Raw genomic sequence first — 17160 nt, forward strand, 5'->3', positions numbered from 1 at the left:
GCTTCTTTTCATTTTTATCAAGTAGAAAAGCATTTTAAATATAGGTGGGTTCTGCTACAATATTTAATAGCTTACCTACCATGTAATATTGTAAATATTGTAATAACAAATACTTTATATTGCACTACAGAAAACCTTTATCTTTCAATCAATGTTTGCTGTGTGTGAAAGGGAAAAATACAGAGGTATCTTGTTCAATGAATAATATGGTAATTTTTTTTTTTTGCTTTCAGAAAGCAATGTTCCAAGAGATACTATTGCTGAAACATCATGAAGTTGTAATCAGGCAACAGTGGGACTATAGTAAACTTTAAAACTATATTCCTGTTTTAATGCTGATTTTTGATACATTCTCCTCTTTAACTTGAAGTTCTTCTAAGAAGTCTCTGTCCCTGAAATTTTACTTCACCTATGATAAATGATTGTTATTCCAGAATGTTGGGACTATAGTTACAGAGGGGATTCAGGCACTAAATTCCAACATGTGAGTACCACTGCCATTGATAGGATATCCATTTTATCTTTTAGTACCTAAATACCAAAGGCTAGTTAAGTAAAAAAATAGTACATTCACTTCTGGTACCAGGTGTGGTCACTTAAGTTGTGTAATACTAGGGAGCTGGGAATGCAGCTCACAGGGAAGTCCTGGTTTATTCTGGTATATTCATAAAATAGGCATTTCCTGTCTATCTCAGCTACAGGTAGATATAGGAAATGGCAATGACAGGGTGAACATGTTGTGTAGGCAGTGCTCTGTGCAGCATGTTGGCTCTTGTGAGTCTAAGATGCCAGTTCTCATGCACAGAAAAGGCAGCCTACTGCTTAATTCAGGGTTGTGACTTCCACTGAAAGCCTAGCACCTAGCAATTTGATGATACCACACAATGTCTAAGATCCTCTGTGAACCTAGTCTCAGACTGAGAGGTGATGGGCTGTAACACTAACTTTTTATTCTTGAAATGGCTTCTGTTATTACCAAGTGAATTAGTTATTCTGCAATATTTGTATACACCTAGAACATCTGGTAATCAACGTATCACTAAAAGAGATGAGTCATTCTAGTTCTGGTCAGGAACATACTTCTACACTGCATCATGCTGAGCAAGATAAAATTCTAAAAATCTAAACAAGTACAGCAAAATTCTAAAATGTTAATGTAATCTGTGACTATAGAAATATTTCTAACTTGTCTGTTACAGAACGATGCTGGAGCAGATATGGAATGATGTGAGTAAGAATTACACAAAATAGGCTATATAGGTATATATCCTATTATATATATGCTAGCCCTATCTTCCTCTCTAGAGTAAAATAATCTCTATCTGTATCATCTGGCAGAGAACAACTGTATTGATCATTACAGTTCATTTTGGAACCCACCAATAACTGGATCTGATTCATTACTAAGAGCAGACAAAATAAGTATACATACAGCATTCATTTAAGAATTTGTACATAGGTAACAGATTACGGGTTGTATCTGAAATGGTATACACTTATACAATATGGAATAAGCATAAGAAATCAATTTCAGCTTTTTTTCCAATTTTGGCCGCTTCATTCCTCCTTTTTTTTTTTCTTTTTTCTTCTCAACTTTATTTCTAGGTTTACCTCCTCATGTTAAAATGATAATTCCTCTTGATTTTTGCAGATTTTTACCACCATATGTATTAATATGGAAATCAGCTTAATTTTTTTTCAGATCAGACAATCTATCTTCCCGCACATTCATTTCCCAAGGTTTTCAACAAACAGTAAAATAATAATTAATTGTTACATATATATAAATTATACAAAGCCTGCTAAATTATATAAAGCCTGTTACCGTGGGAGCTGGCATCCTAAAAACAAGCTAAAGTTTTAGAGATCCTACTAAAGTTACCTTCAGGAACCAATGCAGCCTCTTGCCTCCATCTGTCAGCCATGTACCTGAACTGATTTGCTGAGCTTGCAGCTAGTGTCACAAGTTGGTAATCATGAAACTCAAGCTAATGGGAATGGGAAATTCAGAAGACTAGTTCCATGTGAGAGCATTCTTCCCTGTCATCTCTTTAGACTACAGCACAAAGATCAGGAAAAAAAAAATCCCAATTTGGCAATCCTTGATGGATGCCAAGCAGAGACAGTCCAATTTAGACTACGCACAAAGATCAGGAAAAAAAAAAATCCCAATTTGGCAATCCTGATGGATGCCAAGCAGAGACAGTCCAAGCTGGGGAAAAAACCCAAACAGCTAAGTAACTAAACATGATGTACAGCATTTTCTTGATAGCCTCTGTCTCTACCTTCTGTCCTGCAAGACACTATAACACAACAGCATGAACCTACAGGCTAATCTGAACTGTTTTAAAGCTGCATGGTTAAGCTTGGTACCAAACTACTACAAGAAAGTTACATGAGATAAAACACTTCTGAGCTTGAAAATTCCAGCAGCCTTATTCCTTCCATTGTTATGAGTCCCTTCTTTCCTTGTCTTCACGTGGAAAGATGTGCTAACAAATGAACGTGCCCTCCTCCGCACAATCACTTCATGAATTGGAGTTACATTGTCAAGGAAGTTACTACTTAGCCAAGACAGCATTTTAGATGCTTAATTAAACTCCTGACTCAGCTGAAAAGGAGTCCTAAAAACAGGTCTTTCTCCATTAATAGCATGGCAATTTCCTTTTTTATGGCCTTTCAGCTGCTGCTTTCAGCTCACCCCCTAAAGCAATACTTCCATTACACATAAGGAAACAAACCAATAACAAACCAGAATCAATAGGCTTGGAAAATGGTAAATATGAAAGCTGACCATGTACTGCTAGACAAGACCATAACCATAGATAAGGGCAAAAAGTTGTTTATAATATTTTTTTCTCCTGTAAACCTTCAAAAAGGTGCCTCCAGTATTTGATTCGTTATAAGATACAAAGAAAAGATAACTGTACCTGAGAAACAAATGGTTTTTAAACACTTTTTCCAGTTAATGCACATGCGCACGTGTGTGTTTGTGTCTGTGTGTATTTTTCTTTCCTGGACTGAACTCAGAAATTGAATTCTTTATTTTTTATTCTTTCCTTCTGAAATTGAAATTGTTTTGTCTGCTGAAAATATTCCCTGAGCATAACATAAAGAGACTCTTACTTTATTTCTTTGTTTTAAGCATCTTGGCAATTTAATAATTTTATTTGAAACATACTGTGATAAGGTTGCCTGATACCACATGACTTTATTGGGCAATTTGTGCGATAAGAGTCTAATGCTGAACACATTTCCACTCACTAACCATGAAGAGTATTGCCTATGATGCTTATAGCCATCATAAACAAGTTAATTCCTCATTCCCCTTTGACAGTCAGTGATTATATGGAATTAAATAGTATTTCTATGATCATTTTTTGGTCTTGAAGGTCCCCAGGATTTTGGGCATGAATTTTCCCATCTTCTTGTCTTTGGCATCTGTGTCATATTCCTCTTCACTTTGACTTGTATGTTCATCCTTTTTGCAGAAGACCTCAAATCTACTGTAGACTCGCTTCTCCTTCCGCATATTCTCCATTTTTTTCAGAAGGGTATCTCTATCCTCTGATGGTTGCCGCTGAAGATTTCGTTTCTGGCTCCCAAAGCTCTCTGACCTGTGGATGTTACAGCTTTTCTCCTTCTCACCTTTCCTTTCCAAGCTTGTAGTTGACTTAGAAAGATCAGGATTACTAGTGGATGGTAGTTGCTTGGCCAGTTCAGCTCTGTTCTTCTGACTGTTTGCAGAGATTTGTTCCAAAATCACCTTGGTATCATCACGGAGGTTGCTGCTGTACAGGATGTTAGCTGTGGATGAAGGAAATCTCCCCTGTGTTGGCTGGCTGCTTTTGGGAGGAAGTGGTGTTGCAAATTTATGGTTTTTTTCTTCCTCCATCATTTCCTGACAATCTCCTATGGAAGATCGTTTGAGAACCACAGCCTGCTTGTCAGATTTTCCACTCTCAGAAGTGGATTCCTCCTCCGATTGCTTTTCACCTTTTGGGTTCAAAAGCTGCTTCAGCCGTAGTGACCCTTTTCTTAAAAATTCCATTGGATTTTGTTCTTGTTTTGAACAGTCTTCCTCAGATTTATTGAGAGAGCTGTCAGATCCTTGACTTCTAGATAAGTTTTCAAGAACTGATGTGGTACTTGTCCTAACCTGTGGTTTCTTCAGTTCTGTATTGACTAATTTTTGCGTGTCTTCTTTGAATGTCACTCTTTCCTTCTTCTCTGGAAGAGTCAGTTTCTGAGTGTCTCCTACAAATATAAGACTCTCCTTCTCTGGAAGAGCAGATTTATTCTCTATGGAGTAAAACCGAGATGATAATTTGTCCACCTTAGTGCTAATATGTGCTAGGGGATCTTTACTCAATGTGTCAGCAAGCTGTGGGGTTGATGAGGCCATTCCGAATGGTCTGTCAGCCTCTCCATGCACTTTGTAAGTACTGCAGGAGTCTTTGGAGTCTAGTACCCTACTCTCCAGAATCTTATATTGCACAGATTTGGTACATTTCTTCTCTGTGTTCTGTGATTCTTCCTGTAGATAACTGGAAACAGCTTTGGTATGAGTGACTGTAGCTCGCTCTGTGTCTTTGCCCACAGCTTTGTACTTCTCTAAAAGTTCTGCCACTTTAGATGAGGCGGCTGTCTTTATAGTTTCATTGTCTTTTGTCAACTCACTGGACATTTGTTCTTTTTGGATCATCTGAACCTTTTCTATTGTGGTGTTAGGCTGATCTAACTTGGCAGCACTGAAAATCAGAGAGGACCTGAGTCTTGAGCTCCTCTGAATCAAAGGATTTATTCTGGACCTAAAGGCATCTTGTTTCATTATAGGGGTTTCTTCACCTACTCTATCGGGATCTGCAAATTCTTTGGCATTTTCAATTCCCAGTGACTTGCTATTAAAAGACATAGGGGATTTGAATGCTGGGATGAGGTCAGTGGGGTGCTTTGTGACGGTATCCCCAAGAACATCATTATATGCCTCTGATTCCATAGGCATTGGAAGACCTTCTTCTGGTTCGGACTGGTATGCACTAAGGTATGAAGAAATCCTCCAGTTACGTAAACCTGTTCTATTTTCCTGTGTGTTCTTGTCTTCATCTTGGTCTTCATCTTTGTCTTGTAAGAACAGGCGTTGTTCCAGGCTTTGTTTCTGTGTAGGAGAAGTCTGACAAATAAATTTCTGTCCTATATTCTGCCTTCTTAACATCATTCCCATTGGGCTATTGCCTGCAGGATTCAGCTGATCAGAGCCATGTCTCACCTCCCTGGAAGAATTTGAAGGTACGTAATCCAGCCTTAAGGGGAAACCCTCCTGTGGAAAATTGGGTTCAAGTTCAGGGTATCTGGGTCCCTCTCCATAGTCTTCCAGTTCATTGAATCCTGGCCTACCACCTCGGATTCTCTCAAAGAGTCCCTGAGGTCTGCCAGAAAGATGGGGATGTTCAAACTGGTACTGGTAGAACTGATCCTTCTGAAAATGACTAGACTGGATTTTAAATTCATCCATATTGTTCATGAACATCTGCCTGGCATACTGTTTAGAAGAAGCAAAATTTTCAAATGTTCCTTCTGCAAAACTGTGTCTCTTAAAAGCATCCAACTCCAACTGCTTGGAACGGAGAAAACCCCTGACAGGATCCACCTGAGAATTCTCCATTTCTACCTTTTTATACATTCGCATGGCCGACCCCTCCACAGTATGGCGCAACATGTCATCCCGCCTGAAATTTGACAGGAAGTACCTGTCTGGATCAACTCTGTCCATAAAGGAGGGAAAAAGATTGTCATCCCTCTGGAACATCAGGGGTGGTTTTTTTTGAAAGAAAGGCATGTTATTGCCAAAGGGAGTCATGGCAAATGTGTTCTCTGCCTTTGCCAAGACATTGGCTGGAGGAACAAGAGGTTCTGACTGTGCAAACAAAATTCTGAATTCTTCATCGAAGCTGGCCACCAGCTCCCCCTGGAAGATGTGTGCAATGCTTCTGTGAATCTTCTCAAAAGACCACATAAAACTACAAAGAGAAATAGAAGTAATGATAGCATATTAGCATCAAGTAACTCGATTGTACCACTTGACATTAGAACCATTTGCTTGCCTGAAGAAAATACTCCTGATACTATTTACTGCTCAGGCAGCCATTCATTACACAGTATTGTTCCCAAGCCTCATAGTTATGAAATTATTTGGCATCACATCTTTGCAGAGGATTTTACAAGGCAATAAATGACTTCTGTTCTAAAAAAGCCAGTCAGTAGTAACAACAGTAAGAGAGCGAGCTGATGATAATCCTTATATGAAGTAGATGTTCCTGCAATTTCTTTGGGTTGCAGTTGGTTTTTATAACTAAAATGTTGTGCCCATCTTTAAAAAGAGCAAAAGGATCAACTAGGGAACTACAGCAAGTCAGCCTTACTTCAGTCTGAGGGAAAATTGTGGAGCAAATCTTCCTGGAAGCCATTTCCAGGCACAGGAATAACAGAAAGACAACTGGGATCAGACAGCAGGGATTTACCACGGGCAAACCATGCCTGACCCAATCTGATTGCCTTCTACAAAGAGAAGGCTGGCTGTGTGGACAAAGGGACAGCAGATGATGAGGTTTTTCTTGACTTTAGCAAGGGTTTCCACATGGCCTTTACCTAAGTATCGTTGTAGCCAAATTGGAACACTGCGGACTGAATGAGTGTGCCACACAGTAAACGGGAAATTGGTTGGACTGTCAGGTTTAATGAGTGGTGGTCAGTGATTTGAAGTCTGACTGGTGGACAGTTATTAAGTGGTGTTCCTTGGGGGTCAGGTCTTGGGGAAATAGTCTTTAACACTGTCATTAATGACCTGGACAACAGGACAGTGTGCACCCTCAGCAGGCTTGCAGATGACACCAGAATGGAGGGATGGCACAGTTGATGTGCCTGTCAGGGGGACCTCAACAGGCTGGGGAGAAGTGCTGACTGGAACCTAATGAAATTGAGTAAAGGCAAATGCAGAATCTTGCACCTGGGACGGAACAACCCCATCCACCAATACAGTCTTAGGATGACTATCTAGAAAGCAGCTTGGCTGAAAATGACTTGGGGGGTCTGGCAGGCAACAAGATGAAAAAAGATGGCAGTGCCTTTGCAGCGATGGTGGCTCAACACATACAAGGATGCAGTAGTAAAAGTGCAGCCAACAGGTCAATGGAAGCGATTATTTCCCCCTAATCAGCACTTGTGACACTGTATCTGGAGTACTGAGTCCAGTTTTCACAGAATCACAGAATGGTTGAGGTTGGAAGGGACCTTTGGCGGTCATCTGGTCCAACCCCCCCGCCCCTGCTCAAGCAAGGCCACCTAGAGCCAGTTGCCCAGGACCATGTCCAGATGGTTTTTTAATCTCTCTAAGGAGAGAGATTCCACAAGGTCCCTGGGCAACCTATTCCAGTGTTGAGTTAACCTCACAGTAAAAAAGTGTTTCCTTATGTTCAAATGGAACCTCCTTTGGTGTTTCGAGCAAGGCCACTAGAGCCAGTTGCCCAGGACCATGTCCAGATGGTTTTTTAATCTCTCTAAGGAGAGAGATTCCACAAGGTCCCTGGGCAACCTATTCCAGTGTTGAGTTAACCTCACAGTAAAAAAGTGTTTCCTTATGTTCAAATGGAACCTCCTTTGGTGTTTCGGTTTGTGCCCATTGCCTCTGGTCCTGCCACTGGGCACCACTGAAAAGAGCCTGGCTCCATCCATACTCTTTGCGCCTTCCCTTCAGGTATCGATATACATTAATAAGATCCCCCCCAAGCCGTCTCTTCTCTAGGCTAAACAGTCCCAGCTCTCTCAACCTTTTCTCACATATGAGGTGCTCTGGTCCCTTCATCATCCTTGTGGCTATTCACTGGACTCTCTCCAGTATGTCCATATCTTTCTTGTACTGGACACAGTACTCCAGGTGTGGCCTTACCGGTGCTGAATAAAGGGGAAGGATCACCTCCCTCAACCTGCTGGCAATGCTTTGCCTAATGCAGCCCAGGACACCATTTGCCTTCTTTGTGGCAAGGGCACATTGCTGGCTCGTGTTCAACTTGGTGTCCACCAGGAACCCCAGATCCTTTTCTGCCAAGCTGCTTTCCAGCTGGGTGGCCTCTAGCATATACTGGTTCATGGTTTCCCAGTTTTAGGCTTCCCAGTACAAGAAAGCTGTTGACAAAGTGGAGGAAGTTTAGCAGAGGGCTACCAAGATGGATAGCAGGATAGAGTATATTAGGTACGAGGCAAGGCTGGAAGAGCTGGGCTTGTTCAGCCTGAAGAAAAGTATGCTAAGGATGGCAGGAGTGGGGGGTGGGGGCAATAAGCTGATTGCTGTCCTCAACTACATAAAGGGTGGTTAGAAGGAAAATGGAGCCAGCCTCTTCCCAGAGGTACACCGCAGGATACAAGGCAACAGATACAATTGTAGCAAGAGAAATATCAATGAGCTATAAAGAAAAAAATTATTCACAACAAGGGTAGTCAAACATTGGAGCAGCTGCCCTGGAGATACTCAAAACCCAACTGGACATGGCCCTAAGCAACCTTACGTAACTTTGAAGATAGCTTCACTTCGAGCAGGGATGTTGGACAGCTGCCAGTAAACTGTAGATGAGTACTTTCAGACTGAACTACAAAAGGTTTCTAATATCAGCATAAAAAAGGCTTATGTTTGCCTTCCTATATGATGTTATTTGAGGGAGTTTTTGAGGCTGCAGTGGGGGAGGAGATAGTGACAGACTGGAGTAGATTTTGGTTATGAACAAGGATGAAAGATATGCTTTGGTCTAACAATAGAAAATGGGATACAACATATACCCCTTGATTGAGATACTCGGGCATAACATGGGTATAGTACAGTTATTAACAATAAAGGCATCGGTAATTCCATACAAGTAACTTGCTCTTGAAACGTAAAGGCCTACTCCTTGGTCTCTTTAACTATTCTGCTTTGAAGGGAGTTGTTGGATTAGGGTTGGTCAGTGGTGCCCAGTGACAGGATGAGAGGCAATGGGCACAAACTGAAACACAGGAGGTTCCGTTTGAACATAAGGAAACACTTTTTTACTGTGCAGATGACTGAGCACTGGAATAGGTTGCCCAGGGACCGTGTGGAGTCTTCCTCCTTAGAGATATTTAAAAACCGTCTGGACACGGTCCTGGGCAACTGGCTCTAGGTGGCCTTGCTTGAGCAGGAGCGGGGGCGGTTGGACCAGATGACCACCAGAGGTCCCTTTCAACCTCAACCATTCTGTGATTCTGTGCAGGAAGAAGGAAGACGTTCAGCGTTATGGCATTTGCCTTCCCAAGTCAAGCTCTGCTTTCCTGGACATGGCTAGATATCTGCCTGCCAATGGGAAGTAGTGAATTGATTCCTTATTTTGCCTTGCTTGCGTGTGCAGGTTTGCTTTAACTATTAAACTGTCATCTTCTCAACCCACAAGTTTTCTCACGTTTGCCCTTTCAATTCTCTCCCACATCCTGCTGGGAGTAGTGAGCGAACATCTGTGTGGGACTTAGCTGCCTACTGGGGTTAGCCCACAACACCTTATAATTACTGTATCTTTTTTACAGATCGTTTACACTCTTGATGTGAAGGAAGCTTGGCTTCAGGTGTCTGGGCTTGAGGGCTTGTTTAATTGGTGTATCTACCTCAGTTGCAAAATGGTGTATTTTTCCTGAAAATTGCTGCTCAGTATCCTTCAGTGAGAAAAAGTTTTGTCACTGATGTTCATTTGGAAGTGCCAAAGCACTGCTTTACCAATTAACCAGCCTCTTTCTCACTGAAACTGGGACATGTAACATTGCAGGGCTTCTCACCTGTAGTTGCCACTCAGCACCACCATGCAGTCCACCAAGAGGAATTTCTCTTTCAGATGGCCTTTGAAGGACATCCCTGTGCGGCAGTAGTAGGTTGGGCCAGAAACTGTCCTCACCCTTAGGAACTGCAAACCAGACAAGCACTGACTCAGTTGGAAGCTGTTACTTCCCTCCCCCTGCCCCTCCTTCCTCCCCTTGCTCTTTTAACTTCCATCCTGCCACCATTTTTATACTTCAGCTCTAGTGAGTCTGTCTGCATACACAATGGATAGATAAACCCGTTTATTAGTGTGACCTCAGCCTTCAGTCCTGTATTGTTGTGCCAGCTCTTCTAGCTTTCTTCATACTCATCTTTCACTAGGCTCTGGCCCATTTTCCCCTTTCTCAGGTTTTTACTGTCATAACAGCCCTCTGTGTCCCAGGACGTATCCCCTTCAGGATGCAAATTAGGGGCAGGGCAGGTCTTTGGTTTGCTCACCTCCACATAGTTAAGATTGACTCTGCATTTAGCAGCTGTATCAAGGAAAAGTTGAGAGTTCATTTCATCCAGCAAGATGTACACAGGCACTCTGCGAGCAGCAGCATCCAACACCTCAAACAGCAGATCCACATCAGTGAAAATGTCCATCACTATGGCTACCACCTAGGAAAAGAATGCAAGACAGACATCAGCGATCTGTGCCTGCTTATGCCCTGACTGATCACGTTCCCCAGCACCTCACATTCCAAAGCTGCACTGCTGCACTGTCTCCATTTCAACTTTCTTTTTAAAGAGGAACCTTCCCATTTAAAGGTTCCTTTAAACATTGTGGGCCCCAGAACTGGAAACAGAATTGCTAAGGTGCATATTCTGTATATGAGGGTGAGAGGTGAGGGAAAAACCTCACTGCCACTGAGCGTTCCCTTACTCATTAATCCAATGATAGCAGGTACTTTTTTGGTCACGTAACCACACGAAGGTTGTATTGAGCTGCTTGGCCACTACCTGCTCACCCCCTCCAACACACCCGTGCCATTTTTAGAAAACTTCTTGGCCAACGTTCAGTCAGCCACTATATAGCTGCATCTATATGCTGATAATATGGGAAGTAGCTTCAAAGCTCTATCTCCCTGTCCTTCCCAACTCGAAATTATTTTATCAGCGAGTATAAACACCTGATGGAAGAGTGTAATGAAGATGGAGCCAAACTCTTCTCAGTGGTACCCAGTGAAAGGACAAGACACAAATTGAAATATAGGAAATTCCAGCTATACATAAGAAAAACCTCTTTTACTGTAAGGGTGATTGAACACTGGAACAGGTTGCCCAGAAAGGTTGTGGAGTCTCCATCCTTGGAGATACTCAAGGACGTGTCCTAAGTAACCCTCTCTAATTGATCCTGCTTTGAGCAGGGGGGCTGGACTAGACCGTCTCCAGAGGTCCCTTTCAACCTCAACTATTCTCTGATTCTGTGAACTCTTGGTATATTTTAGCATGGCCTTACATGCTTTTCCATGAGAGCAGAGACTAGCTTTGATGCAGTAAACGGTAGTTTTAGAATAATCCTTCCCCTCTGTCAGGTTCTGGGAGCTAAGTTAAGGGAATTAGCAGAGAACCTGATGCATTTTGTCAACTATTCCTGATTCTGTGAACTCTTGGTATATTTTAGCATGGCCTTACATGCTTTTCCATGAGAGCAGAGACTAGCTTTGATGCAGTAAACGGTAGTTTTAGAATAATCCTTCCCCTCTGTCAGGTTCTGGGAGCTAAGTTAAGGGAATTAGCAGAGAACCTGATGCATTTTGATTCATCTTTCGCACACATACAATTTTATATAGAGCTCTAGTTGCGCTGTTCACTGTCTCACCTGTTGAGCTGCTCGAATCATTCTGCGAGCCTCCTCCTTAATGCTGGGATTGTCCGGGGGTGGTGGTTGCACGAGGGTTGTCACCTCTGTTCCCCTGAACCCAAAGACCATTGGCCAGCCCAGGTCAAGCTCAGGAACAGCGAGGTCTGAGTTCATGGGCCAGTAAGTCCCAGAGGATCCATCCATGTCATTGTCACCTGCGGTGTCTGTGCTACCTTCCTGATTGGCATACTGGGGTTTCTGGAGATTCTGTATGATGTGATCCACCTCTGAGTTGCAAAGAAAATCAGGGGCTGCTTCCTCTGCAAGGAAGCGTTGGTAACTTTCTTTGCCCTCTTCAGTAAGCACATCCAGAGCTAAGCGGTAATACTCCTTGTAATGGGGGGGAAGATAGTTAGGGTCAAGGGGATTGTCCCCCTGTGAGGAGCTTTGAGATCGACGAGCCATGAGGGGAGGGAGAGCTGTAAGAAAAGAATAACCAGCAATGAGAGCAGTTTCACTCCAGTGACACATCCATGCCCATAAATGGTGAGAGCTGGGGGTTCATGATGGCAAAATCAAAAGGGAAGAGATTCAAAGCACACAGAGTAATGTTGGAGAAAGTTCATTCAGAACAGATGGGGAGCCTTAAATTAGGCAAAGGCGGTAATCACTTAAGCATTACTTTTACAGAAATGTTTTTGGGCAAAATAAAGAACAAATCAAATCGGGCAGCACTGTGATGAACAAGGATGATGCATCTAACAGAATGCCCAACTTTCTTTTTTAGGCTGCCAATTGCTAAGCTTAAATTTGTCTTTTGTTTCAAAGCTACCTTTTTTTTTCTTTTTTTCCCCTCTAAAGAACAATGCTGTTGGTTATTATTTGGGCTCCATTAAAACTCATTTCCAAATGCTGGAATTATTTACTGTGTGTAATATGGCACTAAACCAAAAAGCATATGCATGTATACAACTGCACCCTCTGAATCCTTATAAATTGAGTGTTATAATCACCTCAGCATATGAATAGAAGCACGGTATGAACGGAATGCAGGCAAGTATAAGGGTAACCTGCTGTTGTAACATGGTCAGAAGTCAGACAAGTCTTCATGAGATCCATGAAGAAATAAAAACCAAGGGACATGATTGCTTCTTCAATCGCTTGATGTTGGGAAAAATCTGAGCTGAAGGGGCTCGTATTCAATATTTGACAATTGTCTGTAGGGAACCTATTATTTGAGACTAAAGACAAATTTGATTTTAACCAATTTTTGGAAGAAAAGCTTGTTGTGCCACAAATACAACTCAATAAATAATATCCTATTGATCTGCAAAGAACTCCAAAGCACTTTGGCTTCTGACCCTCAATTAATGTCAATGCTCGGACATACTTTTCCTGGGGCCCCAGCACTGACATGCCAACATAGGCTTCCTCATAATCAAAAAAGAGCGTGGCTGTCCTTGACCACTCATGCAAAGTTACATTAATAGGAACTGTGAGTATAGAGGGTGAAAGTGGCTGCTATTGTCATTGCCATCCAACACTTCTGCTCCCAAAATGGAAGGGATTGCCATGGATGTGGAAGAAAAAAAGACTTCAGGCCCATACTATCACTCTCATTAATAGCTGTAAGTATAAAGCTAGATTAGTTTCAAGATGAAGCCTGAGTGGACTTTATCTGACTACCTGCATAGCACAGATCAGTGCTTTGTTACTCGTGCCTCAAGCTCCCACAAGTTACTTCTGCTTCAAACTATAACTCCTAGTAGAGCTGCACGATACCACAGGAAAAAATATGGTCTTAATATGAGGATAGCAGCTGAATCTAACAGATCCCTGTGCAAAGTATTCCAATAGAAAATCATCTTTATAGTCTACATATGTAGCCTTATTTGTAGTCTGAATTGTCTAGATTTATCTTCCCACTCTAATTCTCATTCTATCTTTTTTTCTCTTAAAATAAAAAGCAGTCCACTATATACCTCCATTTTGGTGTGCTCAAGTCACCTATGTACCTGCTCTTAACTATTTCAGTAGTGTCTTTAGCCTTTCATTTTAAGGAAATGCTCCCAGAGTTCCATTCATTCTTGGATACGAGACCAACATATTCAACATATTCAGATACAACCCATAAAGGGGATGAGTGGTCATGCAGACAGCAAACTGCTCATAATGCTAGCTTGCTCAGAACAGTAATGATGAGAGCCAACTACAAAAACAAAAAACAAAGAAGCAGCAGAAGAACCTTACGATACTGACTGGACAATCAAAATGACAGAGTGAATATAATGTTGATAAATATAAAGTGGTGAAACAACCTTAATTTTATATTTTATTGATTAATATAATTATTTCAACACTGTTATAAATCAAGAAGGAGAAGATGGACTTTTAATGGAAAAGTGTCAGCTAATGCTAAGCATTATTAGGTAAGGAATAGAGAAAATAACACCACTACACAGATTCAGAGGGAACTCACAACCTGAATGTGTTGTGAATATGAAAGTCTCATTCCTCACATCTTGAAAAAGGCTATTATAAATCTGAACTATGACTCTTTAGTCTAGAGAAGACATCTACACAGTATGACCAGGGACAGCTGTCCATTTTCTCCTCCAGTACAAGAACTAAAAGGGCATAAAATTAAACTAGCAGGTAGTGGGTTCAAATTGAACACCAGGAAATACTTTTTCTCATTTGTACTTACTCTGCAGAACTCCTTCCCACAGGATGTTTTAGGATGGTTAGAGAAAGTATGTACAAACAGGACAGGCACGCAAGACTTTGTCAGAACACTTTTCCACTGTCCCACAATTTGTGGCTGGAAAGGTAGGTTAGGAAACATAGGGGGAAGGCTAAGTGGGGTAGTTTTTACAATACAAGGAGTCACTTTAGTTCCCTAAGGATTTGTGGCAGTCAATATATTCATGAATAAGCAGGAAAAACAGTACCAATGAAGAAATAAATTTGATGCAAAAGCAAAATGATCCTTGTGGTTTTCTCTAAGCCACTGGCCACAGGGAGAAAACAAATATGGAGCTGGAGGGACTCCTGGTATGGCTGAATATAGTGATCAGAGGTGAAGTGGGACAGATGGTCCCAGGAGGGTCACTGGTCTGTGAGGGATGTTTGGAAAGGTACCTGTGCTTCGCCTGTAACATGGAGAGACATCTGTACTTAACTGTGCTGCCAGAAAACAAACAGTCTCTCAGGCGGGCGTTGCCTCCTCCCGTCTGTGTTGGAGGGTGTCATTTCGCTGTGTGTGCACTAAGGAGTGTCAGCCTTAGCTGTGAAACGCACCGGGTGACTGCTCCCCTGGGCTTTGTGCGGGCTGGGCAGAGGGCGCGGCATGGCTGGAGGGCAGGCAGGAAGCAGGTTTGTCAGCACCCAGCCTGAGACATTTTTTGGGCCATCAGCCTTCATGCAGCTCAGCCCAGACTATCTCCCACCTAAGGCCGTCCTGAGAAGTCTCCAGCCTCCTAAGAATCAGCAAAGAGATCAGTGCTGACCACAGGGAACCAGGGCCAGGTGCACTCAGCCACCCTGAGAGCACCAGGAGCAGGCAGGCCGGGGCAGCCTGGTCTTCAGACGTCACCTTTACCTGTGAAAACAGATCCTGAAGGCTGCAGCAAACACCTGAACTGGATTACACCAAACACTGGAGCATGAACAGACCTCTGGCTGACTAATAAGGCTGGAAAATCTGCACCGTCACCCTCTTTGGCTCACAAGGAAAGAACTAAGGAGGGAGATGCTGTGTCTTATTTCAGCCAGCTCCTTCTTAGAAGTTAATGCTGAGAAAGCACCATCAAATCCCACTTGGAAAGAACCTGCAGCCTGCTGAGTGTGCCATTCCTGTGTTTGCCCAGGCATGGTTCTAGTCATTAAGCCTCCTCACTTCCTTCAGGTGGTTTTAATTTCTTCCAAAATAGACGCACAAATCTGAGAACTGTGAAATAAAAACCAGAAATTATGTTTCTGCCACCATAAGCCTAAGGAACTCATGACCTGCAAGGATGTAAGACCAAGTCCCTAACAAGTGGGCACAATAAATTTAAGAGTAACTACAATAAGTGTGTTTGACCATTACACTGTTCCCAAGGAAAGGCAGGAAAACTGTAAAAAAAGTATCCTTTTCCCCTAAGAAGACCCTAGATTACCCTGAGCCTAAGCATGAGGAAATTCTAGAGTTTGCTCACTTTTAAAGTATAGCTGTCATGTACTTTGATTCCCCTGAATAGATCCTCATTTTTATTTTAGAAATGAAGTTCAGGAAGAACCCGAAGATTTCATACTTTTGTCTGGATTGTGTGACAACTTGTTTGCAGCAGCAGTTGTAATTCTGAGTGGGCAGCCTGCTATGCATGCATAGATGAACTCTACAGTGTGTTCACAGAAGTTCAGTGGCCCCAGGTAGTGCCAGAGTAATAGCATTAGTGCTACACAGAAAGTCTGTGTGTATGCAATGAGGCAAATACACTCAGGACACTTGTCATAGCTGCATGGATAGTATAGTATAGTTAAGCAAGAGCAGCAATTTCAACCACCTACACTGCACTCGCTGTGTATGCACTCGAGTATATCTCTTCATAGAATCCTTGATAGAAGTAGATGAATTCTGGTTTGAAACAGCTTACATGATATCTAAGAAGGACTTTAATTTAAAAAATATTTTAAATATTCTGCAACTCTTAAGAGAAAACTAACTTACTGAATAAGATTCCAGAGAGTGAAAGCACTTGACAGTTCTTGGGAAGTATCTGGAATGCATTCAAAAAGATATGGTCCTATTTGCACTTGTGATGCATCTGCTGGTATGTTGGAAGTGGAACAAGTGTCTGCATCTTATGTTTGTGCAAGATGGGAAGCTGATGGTCTACTGATACAGATTTAGAGTCTGGGGAATAAAAACAGTTTCAAGAGTGACTGGTTGTGTCTACATCTGTAAGGAAAGATTACCATAGCCTCTGGATCCAAATGAGAGTTGAAGAGGTTGAAGTTTCTGCATATAAAGGAGAAAAAGCTTGAGCAAATCAAGATCTCTGTATCTTACTTCAAACACACAGGCAGCTGATACACTAGTCCAAAAGGACACTATGTTGGCCGGGGTTTGTTTATGGAAGCAGAGAGGTGTGCTACAATGTTCAGTTTTATTCCATATGGCAGTTTTCCTTAAAGCTACTCATCTAGAGTGCCTTCTAGTGAGTAGCTATTAGCATTTATAAAGCTAGAAAAAATTTAAATAATGGGTAAGGTGATGTAATGTGTTTTGTGTGTTTTCTTCATGCTGCAGAATTTAATATCTTCATCAATGACATGGAGAGTGGGATTGAGTGCACCCTCAGTAAGTTTGCAGATGACACCAAGCTGGGCGGGAGTGTTGATCTGCTCGAGGGTAGGAAGGCTCTACAGAGGGACCTGGACAGGCTGGATCGATGGGCCCAGGCCAACTGTATGAGGTTCAACAAGGCCAAGTGCCGGGTCCTGCACTTCGGCCACA

General features: G+C 42.2%; 2 protein-coding genes across 3 annotated transcripts in view; one reads left to right on the forward strand and one right to left on the reverse strand.

Annotated features, from left to right (window-relative positions):
• The window catches only part of MAPK15 (mitogen-activated protein kinase 15), a 36608-nt gene extending 27162 nt beyond the window's left edge, over positions 1 to 9446 (forward strand). The window contains exon 14 of one of the 2 annotated variants that reach the window (XM_019470862.1): positions 9279 to 9446. The gene's annotated coding sequence lies outside the window, so the exon portion shown is untranslated. Of the gene's footprint in view, positions 1 to 233; positions 2126 to 9278 lie in introns of those variants that run through there. The other variant, XM_019470861.1, reaches the window with a different exon arrangement.
• On the reverse strand, positions 2138 to 14037 carry FAM83H (family with sequence similarity 83 member H). Its single transcript, XM_009274704.2, has 4 exons — positions 11679 to 14037; positions 10310 to 10474; positions 9832 to 9956; positions 2138 to 6020 (listed from the first exon to the last, which is right to left on the reverse strand). Exons 1-4 carry the CDS (start codon positions 12189 to 12191, stop codon positions 3374 to 3376), a joined length of 3450 nt encoding a protein of 1149 aa, XP_009272979.1. The 5' UTR covers positions 12192 to 14037; the 3' UTR covers positions 2138 to 3373.
• Positions 14038 to 17160: the final 3123 nt, after the last annotated feature.

The sequence above is a fragment of the Aptenodytes forsteri genome, unplaced genomic scaffold (genome assembly GCF_000699145.1).
Source record: "Aptenodytes forsteri isolate BGI_AS27 unplaced genomic scaffold, ASM69914v1 Scaffold160, whole genome shotgun sequence".
In the NCBI taxonomy this organism is placed as follows: domain Eukaryota; kingdom Metazoa; phylum Chordata; class Aves; order Sphenisciformes; family Spheniscidae; genus Aptenodytes; species Aptenodytes forsteri.

Excerpts from the sequence above, each read along its gene's own strand:
- FAM83H (XM_009274704.2), bottom strand. The coding sequence starts at position 12,191 with ATGTGTCACTGGAGTGAAACTGCTCTCATTGCTGGTTATTCTTTTCTT. Across the intron at positions 10,475-11,678 it reads TGATTCGAGCAGCTCAACAG|GTGGTAGCCATAGTGATGGA; the intron begins GTGAGACAGTGA and ends TTCTTTTCCTAG. Across the intron at positions 9,957-10,309 it reads TCAATCTTAACTATGTGGAG|TTCCTAAGGGTGAGGACAGT; the intron begins GTGAGCAAACCA and ends TCTGGTTTGCAG.